The sequence below is a fragment of the Zootoca vivipara genome, chromosome 17, assembly GCF_963506605.1.
Source record: "Zootoca vivipara chromosome 17, rZooViv1.1, whole genome shotgun sequence".
Lineage (NCBI taxonomy): Eukaryota > Metazoa > Chordata > Lepidosauria > Squamata > Lacertidae > Zootoca > Zootoca vivipara.
This window is the reverse complement of record NC_083292.1, coordinates 28,241,573-28,266,884: the sequence shown is the minus strand read 5'-3', so window position 1 is coordinate 28,266,884 and position 25,312 is coordinate 28,241,573. Positions and strand designations below refer to the sequence as shown.

At 49.6% G+C, this 25,312-nt stretch overlaps 1 protein-coding gene across 1 annotated transcript; it reads left to right on the top strand.

Moving 5' to 3' along the window:
- On the top strand, positions 1–21,772 carry CHRM1 (cholinergic receptor muscarinic 1). Its single transcript, XM_035098555.2, has 2 exons — positions 1–217; positions 19,637–21,772. Exon 2 carries the CDS (start codon positions 19,733–19,735, stop codon positions 21,314–21,316), a length of 1,584 nt encoding a protein of 527 aa, XP_034954446.2. The 5' UTR covers positions 1–217; positions 19,637–19,732; the 3' UTR covers positions 21,317–21,772.
- The last annotated feature ends 3,540 nt before the right edge of the window (positions 21,773–25,312 follow it).

Sequence of the window (25,312 nt, the reverse complement as noted above, 5' to 3'; positions counted from 1 at the left end):
AAGGAGAGGAGGATGGTTTATTGGAGTGCTGGGTGGGTGTTTTTTTCCTTCTTCCAGTCTGCTGTTTGCTCCCACTACCAGACTTCCCAGAAAGAGCGAAAGCCCTCGGCTAGAGACCAGGCAAGTGCTTCAGCGGGTCTCAAAGGAACCAGAGAGGCCAGCAAGCATCTCACCTGGATGGGCTATGATCCGAGAATCTGAGCCAGGGCTCAAGAAGGTAAGTGAGGCATCCATGTCAACTGCCTTGTAGCCTTTAGAGATCGGCACGATTTAAGGCACAACTGAAGCCATTTCCAGGCAATCTGTTTTCATGAGCATTCGTCCTGCCTTGTTTGCACAAAGTTTGCGGGGAGGCTAAGACAACCATGGCAATTTGTCTAGCACTTGTTCTGATTTGTCTGTGGGCATGTTAGATGGTGTAGCATCAAAGCAACGGCTATCCCACAATTTATTGTGCATTGCCTATCGTTTTCCTTATAAAAAGAAGTCTGGGGGGGGCTTGGGGGGGTCTATTGTGCAAATGCTCCAAATCAGCCTGAATTGTGCAACCTGAATTTGCTGGCATGTGGCTGAATCCTGCCAAAACTGTTGACTGCCTGGAAAATGCTTTTGTTCAACGGAAGGGGACAAATCCTGGTGAACTGACCCAGGACAGTGACTCTCAGGCCTAAAAAACAGCCTCATTACCCCTTAAGCTTTTTTGATATTATCTGTCTGAGTCAAATCATTGATGGTCAGTGGATTGTAGACCTAAACATCCACAGTTATTCTGTGGCATAAATCTTTCAGCCGCAATAAAGAGTCTAGTTTTATCGTGCCACAAGGCTCTTTCTGTGTTTGTTTGCCTGAATAGGCTAGCACAGCTGCCTCTCTGGAACATAGCTTTCGATTTAATGTAGACTAGATGCTCATTAGACATAAACACATTTCACCTAGGAATGAAATACAAAATTGATTCCGTTTGCCTTTGAAGGCAAGCCTACCTCATTCACACTTTCACGAACCCAAACCCAGCAAACCTTGACTGTTCTCAGAATATGGCAATGTAGTTCTCGGGCTGAGTGACATGTGCCAAAATAGAGGCACTGGGGTAAAATGTCTGCCTATGCATATAAAGCCAAAAATTAGCATGCAAAAAAAATTGCACTATATTAGAGGAAATTGCTTTGTGAAAAATGTGTATGATGGGCAAAATTGCAGAGCAAAAAAAATTTTGCATAGCAGGAGAAATTCATGCTAAATTGAATTTTCACAAGGCCTTTAAAAACAACATTCACAAACCGCTGTGGAAATGTGGAGTGCTGAACATCAGACTGGGAAAACGAGAAACAGAGGGAAACCAAAACAGAGATTCACCCATCAAATGAAAAATTGTGGAAAAGAATTTTGCTTGCCGTTTAACAACAGAAAGAGTTTCCCCAACAGACACACAGAAATGCTTCGTGCCCAACCTGTGCCCTTGGAGGTTGTAAGGGGATGGTTTGCATCCTGAACGTAGGTCAGATGGCAGAAGAGAAACAGTTATGGGCTACAATGAGGAACCTCGGGCAAGAGAAAGCCTGTTTGCTAACTGTGCTAACTCAGAAGCATTTCCAATTCATTTCAGAAGGATTTACTTCCAAGCAAATTGGTTTTGCTTGGAATGAGAAAGCAGTGCTGTTCTCATTTGAACAGAGAACCCAGAATTAGTACCAAGAGGACTGTTTTATGTGTACCTCACCTTTTCCAGGTTAAGGGGAACCATTGCCCCCTGCTCAAGTAGGATAGGGGGACATTGTACGTGTGACGTCATGCATGCGCAATGGGCCCCTCCAATGTTGGGCGCAACTCGGCATCCCTGGCCTGAGACCTGGAAGACCACTGGGGACCTTGGTCCCACCAGTATCTCTCAGCCTAAGCCTACCGCTCAGGGTTGTTGTGAGGATAAAATTGGGAGAGGGGAAGAGAACCATGTACGCCCCCTTGCGGTCCAAGAAGGAAAAGTGGGGTGCAAATGTCATTATAATGTAAAGGATTCTCAGAACAGAGAAGCATGGGACCCACCCCTCTCCCCAAAGCATGGTGTCTATATGCTCAGAGGCACTGTCACCATTACTTTCTGTAACGATGTGCTGCTGCTTGCGAGGGAGCATTGAGTTTTCGTTTTCTGAAAATGCATATAACAATTCGTCCCCATATACCACCCCAAGAGACATTCCATGTTAACTGAACCGCTTTAATTCTGTGCTATTGTGCTCAGTACGGTTACTCTGATAGAAAGGTTGCTTGCCAATTTTCAGTGCTTTGTAATTACCCAGAGCCGTGTCGACCTCGGTGTCATTGTTGGGGGAGCAGCGTACAGATAATCAATCAAATCGAATGACTTTCTGGGCCAAGCCGTGGCACTGGAAAGAGGTTCAGGGGCTCAATCCTGCGCGCTCGAATGAAAAGTTCTAAACACTTCAGTGTTTAGAAGCACTCGCAAGTTCTGTGGAATTGCAAGCACGTGGCTTAAGCAGACGGGGAGAGCTTATATGGGGAAGATATGACACAAATGTTCCACTTCTCTGGAGAGAGCTGAGTGGGGGCTCACTTCCCCAGTCTGCCACCACCCCCACCCCCAACAGTAACATTAACCACCTGCCAGCGAAGGCAGCCTCAAAAGTTTCCTGCAAGCTTTACAATGCACGTGTGCTACATTTTATTCTCTTCACATAGCTTTTGGAAGATCTGGTTTCTCTTTCCCACAGCAAAAAAAGTGGGAAAAGTCAAGACACCCCACCCCACGGAAGGGATGGGCGAATCCATCCCTTTTGATTTTCCTGTTTCTCAATTTTCCAGCCTTAATTTCACCTCTCCACATTTTTTTACATCAGTTTGGGATTTTTGGTTTTTAAGTCTTCATGAAATTCCATCAGCATTTTAGTGCGATTTTTCACACACACACACACACCCCAAAAAAGCTTAACAACTTTTGTGTCCTGAATTTTACTTCTAGAAACATGGCAACCCTCCCCTCCCCTTGATCATTGGCTCTGCTTCCCAGCTTCCCGTCAGAGCATCTGCTTAGCCACTGGGAGGAAAGGATGCTGAACTAGAGGGGCCTTTGGCGTGGTCCAGCAGAAGCAGCCAGGCTCTCCTTATGTCCCTATGTTAGATTCCCTTCAGGGGCCTTGCTGGACCCCCGGCAAGGTTGTAAACAACTGCCTTCTGTTTCAAATTAAGGCTTTTAGAAGGAGAGAAATTAAATAAGGGTAAGCAGGCAGACGGTCCCCGACTCTGGGCATCAATTGAGAATGGATGCGTCTGCAGATATAAAAGACATCATTATGTAATGCATCAGATCCTAGATCTATCTGCACCGCCACTTGTTTCTAACTGCTGCCAGGCTGGTGCTTTTGGAAGGTCAGATGCAGGCTATGAAACTGGACATTTGTACTTATAATGATACGCCCACCTTTCCCCCAAGGTGGCAGACATAGAATCATAGATTCATAGATTCATAGAATCATCATAGAGTTGGAAGAGACCACAAGGACCATCCAGTCCAACCCCCTGCCAAGCAGGAAACACCATCAAAGCATTCCTGACAGATGGCTGTCAAGCCTCTGCTTAAAGACCTCCAAAGAAGGAGACTCCACCACACTCCTTGGCAGCAAATTCCACTGCCAAACATCTCTTACTGTCAAGAAGTTCTTCCTAATGTTTAGGTGGAATCTTCTTTCTTGTAGTTTGAATCCATTGCTCCGTGTCCGCTTCTCTGGAGCAGCAGAAAACAACCTTTCTCCCTCCTCTATATGACATCCTTTTATATATTTGAACATGGCTATCATATCACCCCTTAACCTTCTCTTCTCCAGGCTAAACATACCCAGCTCCCTAAGGCGTTCCTCATAAGGCATCGTTTCCAGGCCTTTGACCATTTTCGTTGCCCTCCTCTGGACACGTTCCAGTTTGTCAGTATCCTTCTTGAACTGTGGTGCCCAGCACTGGACACAGTACTCCAGGTGAGGTCTGACCAGAGCAGAATACAGTGGTACTATTACTTCCCTTGATCTAGACGATATACTCCTATTGATGCAGCCCAGAATTGCATTGGCATTTTTAGATGCTGCATCACACTGTTGACTCGTGTCAAGTTTGTGGTCTAACAAGACTCCTAGTTCCTTTTCACATGTACTCCTCTCAAGCCAGGTGTCTCCCATCCTGTATTTGTGCCTTTCATTTTTTTGCCCAAGTGTAGTACTTTACATTTGTACTTACACTGATAATATAATAATAATAATTTATTATTTATACCCCGCCCATCTGGCCGGGTTCCCCCAGCCACTCTGGGCGGCTTCCAACAAAACATTAAAATACAGAAATCAAACATTAAAAGCTTCCCTAAACAGGGCTGCCTTGAGATGCCTTCTAAAGGTCTGGTAATTGTTGTTCTCTTTGACCTCTGGTGGGAGGGCATTCCACAGGGCGGGTGCCACTACCGAGAAGGCCCTCTGCCTGGTTCCCTGTAACTTGGCTTCTCGTAGCGAGGGAACCGCCAGAAGACCCTTGGCGCTGGACCTCAGTGTCCACCTTTCCTCCAAGGTGGCAGACATGGTCCTCCCCCTTCACATCCTACCCTCACAACGACCTTGCAAGGTAGGTTAGGCTGAGACAGCAACAACCTTTGAACATCAATGTGCACAGAACAGATCATGTTTATTAATACTATAGTCAAAATTACAAAACTCAAACAAACCATTCAAGTTCATTCATCTACTGCAAGAACAGAATGGGAGTTAAGGTCACGCTAAGGGATGCGGGTGGCGCTGTGGTCTAAACCACTGAGCCTCTTGCACTGGTGGAGGAAGAGGAGTGCGGGGGGAGCGCACCACCCCTGGCAGCACTATCCCGGTGGGGTGCAATCGCAGCTGCCCCCCCGCCCACATTGGGTGCCACGCCCCTGCGGGTGGCACGCCACACCCCCGGGACGCACGCCAGCCCCATCCCCACCTGCTCTCCGCCCCCCGGTGCCAGAGCATGAAGCTCCGCCACTGGCCTCTTGGGCTTGCCCATCAGAAGGTCGCCGGTTCAAATCCCACGACGGGGTGAGCTCCCGTTGACAACTCCTGTCAACCTAGCAGTTTGAAAGCACCTCAAAGTGCAAGTAGATAAATAGGTACCACTCCGTCGGGAAGGTAAACAGCGTTTCTGTGCACTGCTCTGGTTTCGGTGTTCCGTTGTGCCAGAAGCGGCTTAGTCATGCTGGCCACATGACCCGGAAAAACTGTTTGCAGACAAACGCCAGCTCCTTTGGCCTGTACACGAGATGGGTGCCGCAACCCCAGAGTCATCTGCAACTGGACTTAACTGCCAGAGGTCCTTTACCTTTTTAAGGGTTTATTTGCATCCCACCCTTCCCCCAAGGAGCTCAATATGGCAGACATTATTCTTCCCCCTCCCCATTTATCCCCACAACTAAGGTTAAGCTGAGAGACAGGTGACCGACCCAGTGAGCTTCATGGCAGAGCAGGTGTTTGAATCTGAGTCTTCCAGGTCATAGTCCAACCCTCTAACCACGACATCACACTGTGTCTCAACATGAAGGTTTTTGTTAATTGGTGCTGGAGGGAGCAATTTATGTCATCCACCTGCAAAAATAAAGACGGACAAAGCTTCCTCTTTTACGGCAAAGCGTCTCTGCTCCTGCTCAGACGTAGGTCACGTCAGGTGACCTGTTTATTGAGCATTCCTCCTAATTTGTTTGCAGGCAATGCCTGTGGGGGTGGTTAGACGTCATCGGCTATTTACTGTCCATTTTTGCAGAGAGGTCAGGTGAGGTTGCATCAAGCCATCATTTATCCTACGCTTTCCCGTGTGTATTCCTGATGCTTGGATGTACTTTAATACAGTGGTCCCTCGACTTACGAACTTAATCCGTTCCGAATGCACATTCGTAGGTCGAAAATTTCGTAAGTCGAAAAGTGGATTCCCATAGGGAAAAAAATATTCTGAAAAATTCATAAGTCGAGGAAACCGCATTAAAAAGCGCCAATGGTTTCCGTTCGGATGTAGAAAAATTCGTAAGCGTGAGGCCATTTGTCCCATTCTTAAGTCGAAAACATCGGCTGCCGAGTAATTCGTAAGTCGAGGGACCACTGTATACTTTAATTGTACAAACCTTAAATTCCTCCTGCAAAAACATTTCTTAAATTTTACTTTTGTAAAAACATATCAAGGCAGCATTACAATATCTGAGAATAAAACCAGCGAGAAGCATCCATAAAAGCATTGTTAAATGCCAATGGGCTAAAAAAAGAAAAATCATATTGCAAAGGAGGCCTAAGTTGAAAAGAGTGCCATTCCAGACCCTCCAAATGTCCCTATTTTCCAGGGACAGTCCTGCATTTACAGAAGCTGTCCCGATTTCTGATATGATCCTGGAATGTCTCATTTTTCCTTAGGGCATCCCTATTTTCATCAGAGAAATGTTGGAGGGTGTGCACTTCCCTTATCACAAAATGCCCAATGGGAGGTAGCTCAGACCCTCCCTATTTTCCAGAAACAGTCCCGAATTTACAGAAGCCATCCTGGTTTCTGATTTGATTCCGGAATGTTTTCCTTAGTGCGTCCCGATTTTCACCGGAGAAATGTTGGAGGGTATTCTGGTTTGTTGCGCGAGACCTCCAAACCAACTTGAATCATCGTACAACCTGCACTAACTGGAATTTGTGACTGAATCGCACCTGAAAATAGCAACTCTTGGAACTGTTCTGGAGCAATATATCACACAGCTTTGATGTACATTACGAACCTTCGTGACGCTTAAAGTAATGATTAGCGCCCTGCCCGTGGAGCTGTGGAATGCCACCACCTCTGGCCACAGCCAATCGGGTGCCACATTCCCCGCTCTCCCACGAGCATCCAGGCAATGTACCGCCCTTTCCATGCACCAATAATCCCCAAAATAGAACAGCACGCTGACTTAACAGCAGCGGCAGAGAAAGAGAGGAAGGCAGGCAGCGCGGAGGTGTCACTCTGTGATTTTATTCCATAAACACTGTGTGAGTAAGAACACGCTTTGGCAGATTCCAGAGGGTTCCAGAAAGGGAGACGCGAAACGTTCCCACAAATGCACGCCGATATTGTGAGTCACACATCAGTTGAGGCTGTTCTATTAGGGCAAAGGGGGCGCTCGCTGCCCAACAAACCTCCCTCTACCCTTAGCCAGCCCCCACCCAGCTACCCACCTGCCCGCTTTTGAATTTACATCCAATCCAGGGGGTAGCACTCCCTCTCAGCTTCTTGTTCTTTACAGTGGCGGAGGAAGGGGGTGCGGCGGGTGCAGGCCGCCCCAAGTGTCATCACTGATGGGGGGGGGTGACAAAATGACAAAAATATGAGGGGTTTTTTTTATATAAAAATGGGCTCACAGAACTTTTTAGTTCAGTCAAGAAACACAACGAAACGTGGCTGGCACTGGGTGCCACACCACGGGGGGGGGCACTTACCGCAGGGCCTGCGGCATGCCCAAGCCACGCATCTCTCCTGGGAGTGACATAGTGGCTTGGGTGCCTGCAGACTTGGCGCTACCTGAAACAGCAGTGTGGAGCTTGCGTCTGCCCATCACCTCTCCCTCATCTGCCCTACAGCTGAGGGGGAGGCTGCGGAGAGGCTCCACGCAGCGAGCCCCACCCCCGGCTGCAGGATGCGTGCGCTACACTGGGCACCCATGCAGCTAGCTACGCCGGTGGTTCTTTAGCCGCAAGGCTCATCCATGCTTCCATGATTCCTAGGCATGGGTCCGAGAGGTTTTTTTCCCTTTTGTCCCACTGCTTTCCCCAGGAAAGCCCATTGGTGCTAGCTTGCCTACAATAGAGACAATCTATGCTACCAGAGTTAAGAAGAGAGCAGAGAGAATTGCAGCAGATCCTTTACATCCCGGTCATCATCTGCTAGATTTACTCCCATCTGCACGTCGCTATAGGTCTTCATATACAAAATCGGCCAGGCACAGGAACAGTTTTTTCCCATGTGCCATTAAATTGTTAAATTTGTAGATGTGTAGCTGAAGGGGAGGTCAATTACGGGTGGGTTTCTTTGCTTATTTGTATTGTGAGTGGAACAGTGTGTGTATGTTTACATTGCAATGTAGCCGAAACAAATTCCAAGTATGTTGGAAAATGTACTTGGCCAATAATAAATTATTCTATTCTATTCTATTTACCAGGGACCCAGGTGGCGCTGTGGGTTAAACCACTGAGCCTAGGGCTTGCTGATCAGAAGGTCGGCGGTTCGAATCCCTGGGACGGGGTGAGCTCCCGTTGCTTGGTCCCAGCTCCTGCCAACCTAGCAGTTCGAAAGCACGTCAAAATGCAAGTAGATAAATAGGAACCGCTGCAGTGGGAAGGTAAACGGCGTTTCCATGTGCTGCTCTGGTTTGCCAGAAGCGGCTTTGTCATGCTGGCCACATGACCTGGAAGCTATACGCCGTCTCCCTCGCCCAATAATGCAAGATGAGCGCGCAACCCCAGAGTCGGTCACAACTGGACCTAATGGTCAGGGGTCCCTTTACCTTTACCTTATTCTATTTACCACTAAATCGGAACAAAAGTCAATCAGGTTTGCTACAGATTGGCGTCGTTCCTATTCAGCAGTAATAATAATAATAATAATAATAATAATAATAATAATAATAATAAACTTTATTATTTGTACCCCGCCCACCTGACTGGGTTTCCCCAACCACTCTGCGTGGTAGACAAAAAAACCCTGCACAAACACTATGCAATAGAATGAAAATGTCAACAATACCCCCACAACCCCTCCCTCTCCCTCCCTCCCTCTCCCCCCCTCTGCCCCCCCAAAAGTCTATGACAATAGTGGCAGAATCTAGACAGATATAAAAAACATTGTGAAAATGTTTTTTTAAAAAACGTTTTGAACTATATATTGAATTTGCCATAGCTCACCATCTCCATCTAGTGTCACATTTGTATAATGCACTTTACAACACACTTAAAACATTTTATTTGCAGCTGTATAGCTGAGTCCAGTGTCTCACACCGAATGTAAATGAACTGTGAAAAAGATTCTATGAACTGAAAGTGGAGACGCTACATGTACTTTTCCTTGCTTATTTGTTTGTTTTGTATCACAAAAAAGTCTTTAATAAAAACTAAATTAAAAACAAGCAAGCAAGCAAGCAAAACATTTGCTTTCCCGCAGGGCGAGCCATGGGGCAAAAGAAAAACGTCTCGTACCCATGCCTAAAAAATGCAGGACAAAGGCAAGGGTGGATGAGCCCATCATGTAGAACTCCAGAAGATGGGGACAAAAATATTCCTGGATCTGTGTTTCTCTACATTATCTCTACTCCCAGGCTGGGGCCAGTTTGCAAGGAGAGACTCCCTTAATTAGACAATGACCAGCAAGGGGACTAGCTGCTGCCCAATTTCACTACAAGGGCACAACACTTGCCCCGCCCTGGGCACCGGCAACCCACGCTATGCCCCTGGACAAGTCACAGGAAAGGCCCCCTGATTCTCCTTTCAACTGTCTTTCCTTCTCCAGCCTTTCTGTTTCCTTTTCCCAATTGCAACAGCAGTAGCAGCTTAAGGCAGGTTTCCACTGCTTGTGTCTACAATTCCCAAATTTCCTGGAGCTTCGATTCTGTTTGTCGGGGTCCATTTTGTCCTTCTAATGTCCCAGAGAACTAATGTTTGGGCAGGAGAACATGCTGGTGTTTTACCCCCTCTCCCTGGGTCAAATTCCTCCGTCGCCCAATTCTGGCACCCGAGAGATTGCCTCTTGTTGACAAATAGAAGGCAGGCCTACTCTGGTTTGGAGCGCCTACATAGGCACAGGATATTTCAGATGGCTTAGTACTCTTGAGCCTCGTCGCCCAAAGATGTACAGACCAAGGAGGAGGGTGGCAAGAGCAGCTCTTTCCCCCATCAGCACCTCCATGATGACATCCAGAGCTCCATTCATCAAAAGCTAATGTAAATATTTTCCGCCAACAGACGGATGCCTAAGAGAGGCAGCGTTCTCGGCCACGCTCCTCTCTTGGCCCGATCCGCAAGACACACGCACCTGGCCTCCTCACTTGGCAAGCCCCTCTCCTCTCTGCCTTGGTAGAGGTTTAGAAACCGTTTGGAGCAGGCAAGAGAAATTGCCGTCCGAAAATACGAGGATGGAGCAGGCTGGTGCCGTAAGCCTGGCACCTGGGTCTAGAGAATTGGGGGCAGGGGGGGGGTGGAATTCAGATTGGTTCATGTTTAATAAAAGGAAGCCTCCCTGCTTTGCCCTTCCCAAAACAAGGCATGTTCCAAGGGCAGCAATCCTTCGAAGACAGCACTGCTTCAAATTTTGTGATGCAGTTCTGCAAGCAAAAAATGTGTACCAAAAAAATGCATGTAGTGGAGAGAAATGGGCACAGAAACGTGTGCATTGGTGAAGATAACATAGAATGGTGCATTTTTTTTAGGCGAAATTGCAATAATGTGAATGTCTCAAGGACTGCTTGGGTGCAGAGGAATGGTGGGAGGGGAACCAGCTGGGGAACCCCCGAGGGAAGAAGGCTGAGGGCCTGGGGAGTGGTGGTGGGACAGCAAGGAGAGGTCAGAGAGAGGAGAGCGAGGGACTGAAGCTGAAGAAGAAACAGGGATTAGGGAGCAGGGAGAGTCTGTGGCAGAGAGAAGTCCAGAATCGGAGGCAGAAACTGAACCAGGTGATGGAGCCCTCTGGTGGCAGGGGGGGGGCTTTGGGGGCAGGGGAGGGAGGGGAGGACAGAAACCCAACCATAAAATGGACCACCTCTGAATGCTCACCTGCGTGGGATGCTTCTGTGGCAGGGGAGGACCCATGGAGGGGGGTGGGAAGATGGTGGAAAAAGGGTTAATGTATATACCATTTTTTGTAATTTGTAAAATTAATAAAAATTATGTTAAAAGAAAAAAAGAAAAAAAAGAAACTGAACCAGGTGAGAGCAAGGAGGGAGGTCAAATAGCAGGAATGAGTCACGGGTGTCTCTCCCTCCTGCTGCGACAAACTCCCATCCCTGCTGGTCTCCCAGAACCAGGAAAGGCATGAAGAGCAGAGGAGGAATAGGCTCCACACAGGCGCCGTCTCCAATTGCATGGGGAAAACCCTGGAGAGGAGGGGACAAACTCTGAGAAAGCCCCTGGGATTTCACACCGCTTGGATATTGGGGTGGCATGTAACCCTGCTGGCTGGGTGACTGTGAGCCAGTCACTGCCTCTCTCCGCCTAACCTTCCTCACAGGGTTGTTGTGAGGATAACATGTACTCGACCTTGAGCTCCTTGGAGGAAAGATGGAATAGTAGTGGTAATAATAATACTTTCCACTGCATGCTTGGGGTAATTCAGATTAGGACCACAGCAGAGTGGGTGCAAAGTGTTAAAGCAAAACTGGGTGAAGCAGTACATCTGGATTTTACCTCTGTGCAGTGAGCTAGTTTCCACACACTTGCACCCCTCTCTCCATCTTCCATCCATGCAAGCGAGAAGCATTATCAGACTTTAAGGGCACATTCCAGCCAAGCACAGACACTGGGGGTTCAAAGCAAGACCAGTGAGACTGCAGCCTGGGGAGAATCCTTAGGACCAGATGGAGAGGGTTGGAGGGCTACCCCCCATTCTTGAGGGTTTCCCGTTCCTGTTCTATTGCATGGCAGCAGCTCCACCAAGATCTCAATGGGAGATGGGTCTGTTCTATCACTTACCCGAGAGAGCCAGCCTGGTGTAGTGGTTAAGAGCGATAGACTTGTAATCTGGGGGACCAGGTTCGTGTCTCCACTCCTCCACATGCAGCTGCTGGGTGACCTTGGGCTAGTCACACTTCTCTGAAATATCTCAGCCCCACTCACCTCACAGAGTGTTTGTTGTGGGGGAGGAAGGGAAAGGAGAATGTTAGCCGCTTTGAGACTCCTTTGGGTAGTGATAAAGCGGGATATCAAATCCAAACTCTTCTTCTCTTCTTCTTCTTTTTTAACTTGAACTTGGAACCTCCTGCATACCCAGCAGGTCCTGCCACTGAGCCACAAGCCTCCCTATTTTTAACCAGGGCTCAGCTTCCTTCTCTCCCAAGGTGCCTCTGTGGTGCCAGGAGGTTCTGTTTGAACTCGTGACTATGGAATATTGACACAAGGGGAAGACAGAGAAGAAGTGGGGGAAGCCCCACAAGGAGCAGTTTTGAAAGGAACAACAGCCGGCTCTTTCTGCTTGAGAAACCCCTCACCCTGAGCTGCCCCTTGGTGGGCAGGAGGGAGAAAAAGGAGAAAGGAGAAAGGAGAAAGGAGAAAGGAGAAAGGAGGAGGAGGAGGAGGAGGAGGAGGAGGAGGAGAAGAAGAAGAAGAAGAAGAAGAAGAAGAAGAAGAAGAAGAAGAAGAAGAAGAAGAAGAAGAAGAAGAAGAAGAAGAAGAAGAAGAAGAAGAAAGACCAAAGGAGACCTTCCAACCTGCCCAGGGAGGGACAGGAGGCGAAGTGAGGACGTTGTAGACCAAGGCAGTTGTTTCCCCCATATGGCAGGCCTTCAGGTATGCTAGATTTATTTTCTTGGATCACCTGCAGACTGTCGCCATTTGCCACTGGGTCAAGGTACTTGGGTTAATTCACAAAGCCCTAAGCAACTGGGGCTCGAAAGACCTTAAAAATCCTTCCTGGTTCCTTATGCTCCACTGCAAGCCTTGAGATCCTCTGCTGGGGCATTTCCAGAGGTTTCCCCACACCACTGAGGTTTGGCTCACCTTTGCAAGGGTCCAGAGCCTTAAGGTGGTAAGCCTTGTCCTGTGGAACTCACTGCTAGTAGACTGAAATATACTCAGAGTCAAGAGTGAATTTCATGCTCTTTATTCAGCTCATAGTCATCAAGGAGGAGAAGAGAAGACGAATGGCTCTTTTCCCCAAACCATCTGCTTATATACATTATTTACACAATGGGCCTTGCGTGATTGGCTACTTCAGGGCTACACCTGTGGGCCAATTATATTATGGATTGACTTCTGCCTGCAGCCTGATTGGCTGCTCCTACAGGCCAATCAGGTAGCAGATTCACTTCTGCCAGCCGCCTGATTGGCTGCTCCAGCAGGCCAATCAGGTTGCGGATTCACTTCCACCTGGAGTTGGATTGGGTAGCTCCCGCTGATTCTGAATCCTATTGTTCTAGGATTCAGCTCAGTACATAACACCCCTCCCCTCTAAGTTCCAGTCCTGCCCGGGAAGTTGCATTCGCAGTCCCCAAGGTCTGCTGGCCGCCTCCGTGTGCGTTGTGGCCTGGGGTGTTCCTTGGTCAGGGGTTCTGGTTCTGGCTCGTGTTCCGAGGCTGCTGGCTGTGCCAGGGCTGTCTGGTCTGGCGCCACTGAACCACTAGGTTGTAGCTCTGGTTCCGGTGTCCTTCCAGCCTCGGGGCGCCCCTCTGTGCCTACTGCTTCTGCTTCCCCTGCCCACCCCTCTCGCTCTACAGGCCTCACTGCCCTGCTGTCCCCTTGGGAGCCCTCTGTCCCACTCTCCTCCCGGGTTCCTCCTGGGAATCGTCGCCGTAGCTGGTCGCAGTGGCGGCGCCAACATTGCCCCCCTTCCGTTAGTACCTCGTACGACACGGGACCGGTCACCTTGGTGACTGTTGCGGGTACCCATGCTGGGCCTGCCCCAAAATTCTTTGCATACACTGGGTCCTGGGCCACAAATGTCCGGGGGTTCCTGCCTTTCCCCACCACTACCTCATCCTGAGCTCTGTCGGGGTGAAGTCGGTCCAGTCTATTTGCAAGGCGCCGGCCCATTAGTAATTCAGCTGGGCTCCGGCCCGTCGTTGTGCTTGGGGTGCTGTGCTGTGCTAGAAGAAATGCGGCAAGGCGGTATTCCCAGTCCCCTTGTGTCATGCGGCGGAGGCTGTCCTTGGTGGTCCGCACCATGCGCTCCGCTTGGCCATTGGTGGCAGGGTGGAATGGTGCTGAGCGGATGTGGCAGATGGCGTTCTGCGCTGTGAAGGTCTGGAACTCCTCTGACGTGAATGCGGTTCCATTGTCCGAGACGAGGGTGTCAGGGAGCCCGTGGGTCGCAAACAGCTTACGTAGTACCCGGATGGCTGCCGCCGTAGAAGTGGATGGTACCAGTGCGACCTCCAGCCATTTGGTGTAGGAATCCACCACTATGAAGAATGTTTTTCCCTGGAAGGGGCCAGCGAAGTCCACGTGCAAGCGTGACCATGGATGTCGGGCGGACTCCCAGGGCTGGACTGGGGCCCTTGGGGGATCCGGGCGGGATTCTTGGCAGGTCTGGCAGTGTTGGACCCAGGCCTCTATCTCTCTGTCAATCCCCGGCCACCACACATAACTCCTGGCAAGGGCCTTCATCCTCACTACCCCTGGGTGTGTCTCGTGTAGGGCTGTGAGGACCCTTTTGCGGAGGGGCTGGGGAACAACGACCCTGCTTCCCCATAACAGGCACCCCTTGTGGGCCGACAGTTCATGTTTGCGGTTTGTGTAGCCAGCGAATTCTGGCCCGGGGCTGCTGCTGGGCCATCCTCGCCACACCCAGTCCAGGACCCGGGAGATGACCCTATCTTTTGTGGAATGGTGCGCAACTTCTTGTGCCTGAATGGGTCGGTCGGGAAGCAGCTCCAGGGTCATAACCTCTTGCGCAGGCGCTGGGTCGGGGCCTGTTTCTGGTAGTGGTAGCCTGCTGAGGGCGTCTGCGTGGCCCATCGCCTTCCCAGGGCGGTGGATTAGTGCATACTGGTAGCCGGCAAGGAAAATTGACCACCTGAGGACACGTGGAGACAACACTTGGGGGGTCTGCTTCTCAGGGGCAAACAGGCCAAGCAACGGCTTGTGGTCAGTCACTATGGTAAAGGGCCGCCCGTACAAGAAATCATGGAATTTTTTTACGCCCTTCACGATTGCCAGACCCTCCTTGTCAATCTGTGAGTAGTTTCGTTCGGCTGCAGCAAGCGTCTGGGAGAAGTATGCCACCGGCACCTCTCTTCCATCCGGGAGTTGGTGTCCCAGGACAGCGCCGATGCCATAGGGAGAGGCGTCGCATGCCAGCACCACTGGCAGCCTCTCGTCAAAGTGTGCTAAGACCGAGTTCGAGACGAGCAAGTCCTTGACTGCCTGGAATGCGGCCCTTTGTCGCTGGCCCCACACCCAAGGGGCCCTTTTATCTAGGAGTCTGTGTAGGGGCTCCGCTACCGCTGCCTTATGGGGAAGGAAGGCATGGTAAAAGTTCAATAGTCCCAAGAATGACTGAAGTTCGGGCTTGCTCTTGGGCGCTGGGGCCTCACAAATGGCCCGTACCTTGTCACCGGTTGGATGGACCCCTTCTGCGTCCACCTTAAATCCCAGAAAGTCCACCTGCGGCACTCCCAGTAAACACTTTTCCCGCTTCACCTTGAGGCCCGCCGTCTGGAAACGGTGCAGGACGGAGCGGAGGCGGTCCTCAAATTCCTCTGGTGTGGGCCCGGCGATCAGTACATCATCGAAGAAGGGGGTGACGCCAGGAATCCCTTTAAGGAGAGAGTCCATTAGATTCTGGAATATGCCTGGTGCCACGCTAACGCCAAATTGCAGCCGCTTAACTCTGAATGCCCCTCTGTGCGTCACAATCGTCTGAGCCTCTGCTGTGGCTTCGTCCACAGGCAACTGTTGATACGCTTGGGCCAAGTCCAGTTTGCCAAAGATTTTTGACCCAGCCAGGGTGGCGAGGACATGGCTGACCACTGGCACTGGGTATGCATGGGCCGTGAGAGCCTTGTTTATGGTGCATTTGTAGTCTGCACAGATGCGGACCGAACCGTTAGGCTTGACGGGTGTGACAATTGGAGTTTCCCAGGGGGCGTTGGGCACCGGCTCCAGCACTCCTTGCTCCACGAGCCGGTCCAATTCCTCGTCTATGCGGGGTTTCAGGGCGAACGGGACCCGGCGGGCCTTGTGCCTGATGGGTCGTACAGCGGGGTCCAGCTGTAGGGCAATGGGGGGTCCTGTATATCGTCCCAATGCCCCATTGAAAACCCCTGGAAACTCTTTGCATATGGCGTCCACGTCCACTTGTAAGCTAGTGCGGTTCACCCCGGTAACGGCTAGCCCCAGAGGTCCAAACCATGCCAGTCCCAGTAAGCTAACGTAGGGGCCCTTAACTACCAGCAAGTCCAATTGTTGCTTTTGCCCTCGATATTGCACCCTGAAGGTCCCCACCCCCATAGTAGGGACCTTACGTTTCTGGAAGTCCCGGAGGGTGAATGGGGCCGGCCTTAGTTTGGGACCCCCATTAGGGCACAGTTCCCTTAATGTTCGGGCTGAGATTATGGATAGAGTTGAACCCGTGTCCAGCTCCATGCGGCATGGGGCTCCCTCTATCTGTACCTCTATATAAATTTTCTCTGTGCTGGGATGGGGCAACTGGAATACCTGGTAGTCCGTGATCTCCGTCGAGTTGCCTTGGTGCATGGTGCCGTGTGACCTGGGGCTCCTGGGTCGGTCATCTGATGCTTGTCGACGGGTGAGTCGAGCCCGACACACCCGGGCGATGTGTCCCAATTTTCTGCACTGCCTGCACTCTGCGTTGCGGAAACGACAGGTCCTCCTCTCGTGGTTCTCCCCGCAGCTTGCACAGTTCCCTCCTTCTCGTCGAGGCTGCTGTGGTGTGTGTGCTGCTTGAGTGCGCCGCTGTACTCGGTGTACTTCCTCCCTGTCAGATTCGGATTCGTCGGTGAGGTCTTCGTGGTAGACCCTCGGTTGGGATGGCGGGGCCGGTCGTGCCTCTTGCGTTGACCTCTCGGCGGCTTCGGTTGCCAGGGCTTCCTCCAGAGCAATCTGGAACGTGAGGTCTTTTTTGGCGTAGAGGCGTCGTTGCAACATCTCGTCCCTCAGGCCACCGACGAGGCGGTCACGAAGCATGTTCTCCAATTCTGAGAAGTTGCATAACCGGGCGGCTTGGCGGAGGGAGGTCACAAACCCAGTTATGGTTTCCCCCGGGGCTTGCCGCTTTGCGTAGAAGGCATTTCGTCAAGCTACCACCGAGGGCTGTGGTGAGAAGTGCTCCTTCAGCCGTTCCATTATTGTTTTGTAAGAGACGGTAGCGACATCTCTAGGTGCAAGGAGAGCCCGGGCGATTTCAAACGTCTCCTCTCCACAGACGCTGAAGAATGTCGCCCTCTTCATGGCATCGTTGGTGACTTCTTTCGCTTGCAGGAGGAAGTTGAAACGGGCGGCGTACCCTTCCCAGTCTCCTGATGCTGGTTTGAATGGCGAGAAGCTGCTGTCGGTTGCCATTCTGGGTTCCTTGGGTCCTGGAGCTGAAGCCTGGATGCACGGTGCGATGCAGCGGTGCAGCAGGTGGCGGTGCTGCGGTGCAGTGCGTGGTGGCGGTCAGCTCAGCAGGATCCCACCTTCGTCGCCAGTGAAATATACTCAGAGTCAAGAGTGAATTTCATGCTCTTTATTCAGCTCATAGTCATCAAGGAGGAGAAGAGAAGACGAATGGCTCTTTTCCCCAAACCATCTGCTTATATACATTATTTACACAATGGGCCTTGCGTGATTGGCTACTTCAGGGCTACACCTGTGGGCCAATTATATTATGGATTGACTTCTGCCTGCAGCCTGATTGGCTGCTCCTACAGGCCAATCAGGTAGCAGATTCACTTCTGCCAGCCGCCTGATTGGCTGCTCCAGCAGGCCAATCAGGTTGCGGATTCACTTCCACCTGGAGTTGGATTGGGTAGCTCCCGCTGATTCTGAATCCTATTGTTCTAGGATTCAGCTCAGTACATAACATAGACGATTTGGCAGAAACCATCCCTTTCTTCCTTCAGATGCCTTCTGAGAATGGCACACCCTCCAACATTTCTCTGATGAAAATAGGGATATCGTATTCAACGATAACAACAACAACAATTTTATTATTTATGCCCCACCCACATAATAAAACATTGAAAAACTTCCCTATACAGTGGGTGGGTGTGCTTCAGATGTCCTCTAAAGGTTGTATAGTTACAGTACTTATCTCCTTGGTTCGGGGGTCCAATAACTCCATACCCTTCTTCTTCTTCTTCTTCTTCTTCTTCTTCTTCTTCTTCTTCTTCCTCTTCCTCTTCCTCTTCCTCTTCTTCTTCTTCTGCGATCACTCATAGCCAAGTAAGACTGTCTTCCATAAACACAGTTTTAACAATGAGTCCATAAGTGACTGTGGAGGCCAATTCTGGATCCGCACGTCCTTTCACAGTGGGGACATTGGTTTCCGGGTGGGAGTTGATCACGGTGTGGATTTGCCAAGCGTGCCTTCCTCTTAGAATGTTTCTCCCTTCCGTCCTAAGATCGAGTGTCTTCAAAGCCCCATTTACCTGATGAAAATAGGGATGCCCTAAGGAAAAGTGGGACATTCCAGGATCAAATCAGAAACCAGGACAGCTTCTGCAAATTCAGGACTGTTCCTGGAAAATAGGGACAGTTGGAGGGTCTGGAACGTCACCCTTTTCAACGTAGGCTTCCTTTGCAATATTAATTTTCTCATTTTTTTAGCTCATCGGCATTTAACAGTGGATGCTTCTTGCTGGTTTTATTCTTAGATATTGTAATGCTGCCTTGATATGTTTTTATGAAAGTAGAAATTAATAAATGTTTTGCAGGAGGAATTTAAGGTTTGTACAATTAAAATACATTTAAGTGCTTTGATGCAATGAATCTACTTTACACACACACACACACACACACACACACACACACCAGATTTTTTTGGAGTTGGAAATGTGATGGGGAGATGAATGGATGGATGAGCGAATGATTGGTAAGATGTGTAAGCAGATGTGCAAGCAATCTTCCCACAAGCCAAACAGAATGAATGGCTATTAGCCACAGTGGCTATACACTACCTCTGTTATTGGAGGCAGTGTGCCAGTTGCTCAGAATCACAAGTGGAGATTTCTCTGTTATGCTCAGGTCCTCCTTGCAAGCTTCCCAGAGGCATCCGGTTGGAAACAGAGAACAGGATGCAGAGCAAGATGGGGCTTCGGCCTGATCCAGCAGTCAGGCTCTTATGGTCTTACGAATGCTCAGTAAAGACAGGGCATTGCCTAATCTCCACATAGGCACTGTGCAGGCAAATTGAGACAAATGCATACCCCACAAGTGTCCCGAAAAAACCGGGACATCCTTTTTTAATCACGAGAGAATAGTCGCCATTTTGGATGCTGCGATCTCGCACAATTTTGCAGTGTGATTTCCCCCTGAAAAATGTGGGGGGGGGCCAGGTCAAGAGCCTCATGCTCTACTGACCGAGCTATCACGGTGAAGCTTTTCCTAAAATTGTATGAGAAAAGGCTTAACCTGTTGAACTTCCACTTAGAAAATAAGACAGAAGCAAGAAAAGTGCATTGAAGGGGGAAGTTGAAACAGGAGCTCTTTAGGAAGTCAGGGATTTATATCGCCTGGTGTCCAAACAGGAATTGCATCAAGCACAGCTCTGACTTCACTCATTGGCTAAAATGTCTGACAAGTGGAACAGGCAGGTTGTCTCATTTCACAGATATCTGCACATTTTGCTTCGCAACTGTTTTTCTACGGGGACTAGAGACTTACTTTTTTTTGAAGGCTCAGAGTTGGAGCGGGGGTCTATCTGGTCATGTTGCTTACTTCTGTCTCCATTCCTCTCCTTCCAGGTGAAGTCCTTGGGCTGAAGGACAGTCTGCAACTGCCACTTCCTTTTAATCTAAGGTGGCCATCAGAAGAAAAAAAGGACCTTGTCCCACAAACCAATGTGGTTGTCTTCCTGGAACCCTTTCCTAGATGGTGGCCAGGAGGGACTTCACAGCGACACCATGAACATCTCAATCAACCCACTATCTCCAAACGACACCCTGGAACCCACCAAGCCTTCGTCAGAAGATGGGCACTCTCTTTGGGAGGTGGTCTTGATCATTTTGACGACGGGGATCATCTCCTTTGTCACTGTGGTGGGGAACCTTCTAGTGATGGTCTCTTTCAAGGTCAACCGGGAGCTGAAGACAGTCAACAATTACTTCTTGCTCAGCTTAGCTGGTGCCGACCTCATCATTGGAGTCATCTCCATGAACTTGTACACCACCTACATTGTCATGGGGCGGTGGGCGATGGGCAGTGTGGCCTGCGATTTGTGGCTGGCCCTGGACTACGTTGCCAGCAACGCGTCTGTCATGAACCTGTTGGTCATCAGCTTTGACCGCTACTTCTCCATCACCCGCCCGCTCACCTACAGGGCCAAGCGGACACCCAAGAGGGCGGCTGTTATGATAGGCTTGGCGTGGCTGATCTCCATTATCCTGTGGGCACCCGCCATCTTGTTCTGGCAGAACTTTGTCGGCAAGCGGACGGTCCCCGAGGACGACTGCTACATCCAGTTTTTCTCTGTGCCGATCATCACCTTCGGAACGGCCATAGCGGCCTTCTACCTCCCCGTCATCATAATGGTGGCTCTCTACTGGAAGATCTTCCAGGAGATCCAGAAGAGAGCCAAGGAACTGTCTGGACTACAGGGCTCAGAGTTTGGGTACAAACCCCAAGCTGCCTCCAGAATACCCCTAAACAGTGGCAGTGGGGGCAGCAGCAGCAGCAGCTCGGAGCCATCCCACGCTGTTGCAGCTTCCTCGGCCGTGGCTGTCCTTCCTCTGCAGACATGCTGCTTTCCCGCTGGGCAGAGGGCCAAGGGCCTGTTCATAGACCAAAGCAGCAATGGCAGCTGGAACAACACGGAGGACGAGGAAGTGGAGGAGGCCTCTGCTGACTCCTTGACGTCATCCGAGGGCGAGGAACAGCCCTTCGAAGTCCACACCATCTGCTCAGCAGTCATACACCTGCCCATGATCAGCACCGTCCTGCAGCCACCGCGTCCAGGTCAGTGCCGAGATCCCAAGGCAGCGCCTGGTAGGAACTGGGCGGGCGGAAAGGTCCTCGTCGGGATCCCAAGGCAACCTCCGGTCATGGAGAACAAGCTCAAGAAAGCAGCAATGCCACCACTGATGGAGAAGACTCCAGCAGCGGCCAAGAGCCAAGCCTTCAGGAGGAAGAGGAGGAAGAATCGTGTCTCCAAAAGGAAAACACTCTCGCTGATGAAGGAGAGGAAAGCAGCCCGGACGCTCAGCGCCATCCTTTTGGCCTTCATCATCACCTGGACCCCCTACAACATCATGGTGCTGGTGTCGACTTTCTGCCAGGGATGCATCCCCAAAGGCCTTTGGAAACTGGGGTACTGGCTTTGCTATGTCAACAGCACCATCAACCCCATGTGCTACGCCCTCTGCAATAGGTCGTTCCGGACCACCTTCCGGATGCTGCTGCAGTGCCGTGGGGGCCGGCGACGCTAGAGGGAGAAGGGAGCAACTCCCAGGTGGCGCCAGTCCATTGAGCAGGGGGCACAAAGACCTCGGCGTGGTGCATAAAATAAGGAAGGGCAAACGGAGAGCGGGATGGAACAGAAATCCTTCCCAGTTTTAGGGCTAGGTATTTATATTTTGGAAGGATAACCATGATATGCCTGGGTATGTTTACAGAATTCAGCACTGCAGAGGCACAGAGGTGGTCTGCCCCTTAATGGATGCTTAAATATATATATATACTTTTAAGCTCAGAAGACATTTTGCTCCTAAGAACATAAGAACCACTGGGATACTCCATCCTAGACCAGGACATGAAGGCTTCAACCACCTAGACCCCCAAAATCTGGTATTCAGAAGTAGGCTGCCTGTGAATAAATTTATTCCAGAAAATAAAGTGTTCCTCTGTCAACTTCTAGGCCACCACAAATTCTTTGCAAAAGGAATAAATGAGTAAGCTGTAGGGAAGGTGCAGAGCGAATCAGTGTCCCTTCGTTCCTCAGATTTTGAAATTTATAGGCTTGTTGGCAGAGACTTTATGAGAGAGGGAAAACCATAGGTGTATCCAACTAAGTTCTCAGGCCAGACCCAATGGAATGAATGGATGTAAGCTACACTAACACTAGCTACAACCCTATGCACATGATTCCTGTTTGCCTTGCTCACTGTTTCTGTTGTAACAAGGACAATAAAACGAGTGCTTTACAAATCCTTTGCAGAACGGTGAAAGTTGTTGGGTGTATATAGCCTGGAAAAGAGAAGGGGAGACAACAATAGTCTTCAGCAAGTCCGTGTCATGCAGAGAATGGAACAGACTTACTGTTGTTTGCCTCTCCAGAAGGCAGAACTGGGAGCAATGGGTGGAAATTGCAGGGAAGCTGTTTTGAACTAAAGATTAGGAGAAATTTTACAGTAATGGAAAGAGGTATGCAGCAGAGGAACAGAACAGGCTGCCCAGGAAGATGGCAGGCTCTCCTTTGCTGAGGACATCTGAGCAGAGCCTGGAGAGTTATATTTCAGGGGGCGTTTTAGCTGCATCCAACAACAGTGTAGTATAGTGGTTAGGGTGCTGGACTAAGACCTGAGAGACCAGGGTGCAAATCCCCACTCATTCATTTCAGTGCACGGGTTCACCTTGGGACAGGTACTCACTCTCAGTCTAACCTACCTCACAGGGTTGTTGTGAGGATTAAAATGGGGGGGGGGAATTGTGTATGCTACCTTGAGCTCTGTGAAGGAAACATCTAACGATTTTATTTAACGATTCTATGAACTTGCTTCACCTTTTCAAGACAAAACCGAAAAAGCATGCAATCTTAATGTCATCCATGATTACAAATAAGGCAGTGGCCCAATGAAAGAAGTTTGAGTTACTTAATCCACCGGGCATCCATTAAATCTGCATAAATGTACAGTGATTTTGAAGGGAACGCGAGCTTCGTGGGCTTCAGATAACGCAGGGATCTGCAACGTGGCACCTATGGGCGCAAGGATAACTTTGAGATCTTCTCCTGGTGCTTGGGGTGCCTCTGCCCCCTCCCCCTCCCAGTACCCCCTTAGTCAAGAGGTAGGGAAGCTCCCATGGAAAGTACATAGAGCTGAAGGAGGAAGTTGAAAAAGCAACATTCGTTTCTGCTTCCTCTTTCAACTCTTTGAACTTTTCAAGGCTCAGATTAATTCTATTGTGTCTAACCTTCACCCAGATGACTGGGAAATATAAGGAGTGTGTATTCTTTCCTTCTATGTCTCAGGAACGGGCTGATCCAGGAAGCAGGGAGAGAACGGACCATTGGAGGTGGCACCCATGGCACTCCCTGAAAAATCCAAATGTGCCCATGGGCCTAAAAGTGTTGGCAAGCCTCGAGATTATGCATGTACATTTTGCAACACTCACTGTCCTAGAAAATGTCTTCCTTCCTGTGCCAGCATGATGGGGAAGGCGTGTTTTATTGTGCTGTCTGCCTTCTGCGCTGTATTAAAAAGTAATATTAAAAATAAAACATATTTTTGTTAAAGATGGTGCTGCCAAATTAATCTGGGATGCCTTTTTTTAGTTGATGGTCCACCTCTGGCAAAGCTGGAGGAGAGCAGTTTAGCTACTCCTGGATTAAGGAGACAGTGTTTGGACAACACACTGGGGGAAAGGCTTACACTGCCCCTTGGTGGCTGCAGGAAAGCCTTGCAACATTCAGGAAACACACAGGATTTTGCAGAGGGGAACCCCAAGCTGAGCCTGTAGGCCAGGCATCCCCAAACTGCGGCCCTCCAGATGTTTTGGACTACAATTCCCATCATCCCTGATCATGGGAGTTGTAGGCCACAACATCTGGAGGGCCGCAGTTTGGGGATGCCTGCTGTAGGCCATGCTCATTTTCCCTGCAAGGCACATCAGCGCAGGTTCCCCTTCCCTTGAGGTTTCTATTTTTAAAGCTGAAAGAGCACAGGCACCCATGGCAAATGGAAAGGGCTGTAGTGTTGCTGCAGTGAAAGCAGCCTGCAAGCTAAGTGTCCCAGGTTCAATTCCTGGACAGATTTTCACCCACATGGGCAAATTGGTTTCCATTTCTGGGAACCTCTAGATCGGCGTTTCCCAAACTTGGGTCTCCAGGTGCTTTGGGACTACAACTCCCATCAGCCCTAGCCAGCAGGACCAGTGGTCAGGGATGGTGGTAACTGCAGTCTTCGTAACATAGTTGCTCCATCCCCACGATCATTTTGGTTGCCCTTTTCTGAAACTTTTTCAGCTGGTGAGGCACCCAGAACTAAGCACAGCATTCCAAATGTGGCTGCACCACTGATTCGTATAACGGCATTATGATATCAAGAGTTTTATTTTCAATTCCTTTCCTAAGGATCCCTTAGAATAGAATTTGCCTTTTTCACGGCTGCTGAACACTGGGTTGACACCTTCATTATGCACCTAGGTCTCTCATTCCTGGTCTGTCACTGCCAGTTCAGACCCCATGGAAGTAGATGTGAATTTAAGGGGGGGGTTTCACCCAAAATTCATCACTTTATCCTTGAATTGCATTTGCCATTTTTTCACAGTGTGGGGGGTGGGTGGTCCTTTTGGAGCTCTGAAATCTTTTTAACAACTCTGAACAAGTTAGTGTCATTAGCAAAGTTGACCACCTGACTGCTCACTCCTAGCTTTAGATCGTTTATGAACAAGTTAAAAAAGCACAGGTCCCAATACCAATCCTTGGGGGACTCCACTTTCTGGTCCCTTCCAACTCTACCATTCTGATTCAGATTCAATACTTCTCTCCATTTGGAGAACTGCTCATTTATTCCTACCCTTTGGCTTCCTGAAAGCAAACTCCCCTAATTGCATCAAACCCAGAAAAATCCCAGAGAGCCAGATGATTGTTGGACAGAGAAACCGGAGAGCGCTTTCTGTGTAAAAATGATTTATTCGCTAATGCTTATTACAATACCTTAAAATAAAACAGAAAAGCTAAAACACACTTTAGCTTCAGCTGCAATTTTAAAAAAATGTGTGGGGGGGTGAAGAGCCTCAGCATACCATAACCAATTCCAAACCTAAAAAATAAAATTATCAGCATAATTAATTAATTGCCTGGGGAGAGGGAGAAACATAGCCACCAATTCATTGTAAAACTGGCAACAGCTGGGCAGGACAGCATCCAGGTGCAAGGAGCTGCAGAATCAACTTGTGGCCCCCCAAAAATGGGGGGGGGGGTGTGAGGTATTCTGACCAGCTTCTGAGTGCTCAAGGAATAGAAGGGATGTGGGTTTGAAAACCTAAGGCCCACCCCTCCCCAAGATGCAGAGAGCACTGAATCAAAGCCTGCTTTAAAAAGAAAAAAAAGAACATGGACCATGTTCTTATATACCCTTCCCAATTCCCCTTCCCTCAAACCAACAGATCTAACCTGAGCATAAAATACCCATAATGCAACAGTGCTTCGTGGTTTTTTAAAAAAAGCCCCCCCCCCAAAAGCAACTTTCAACCCACCCCCACAG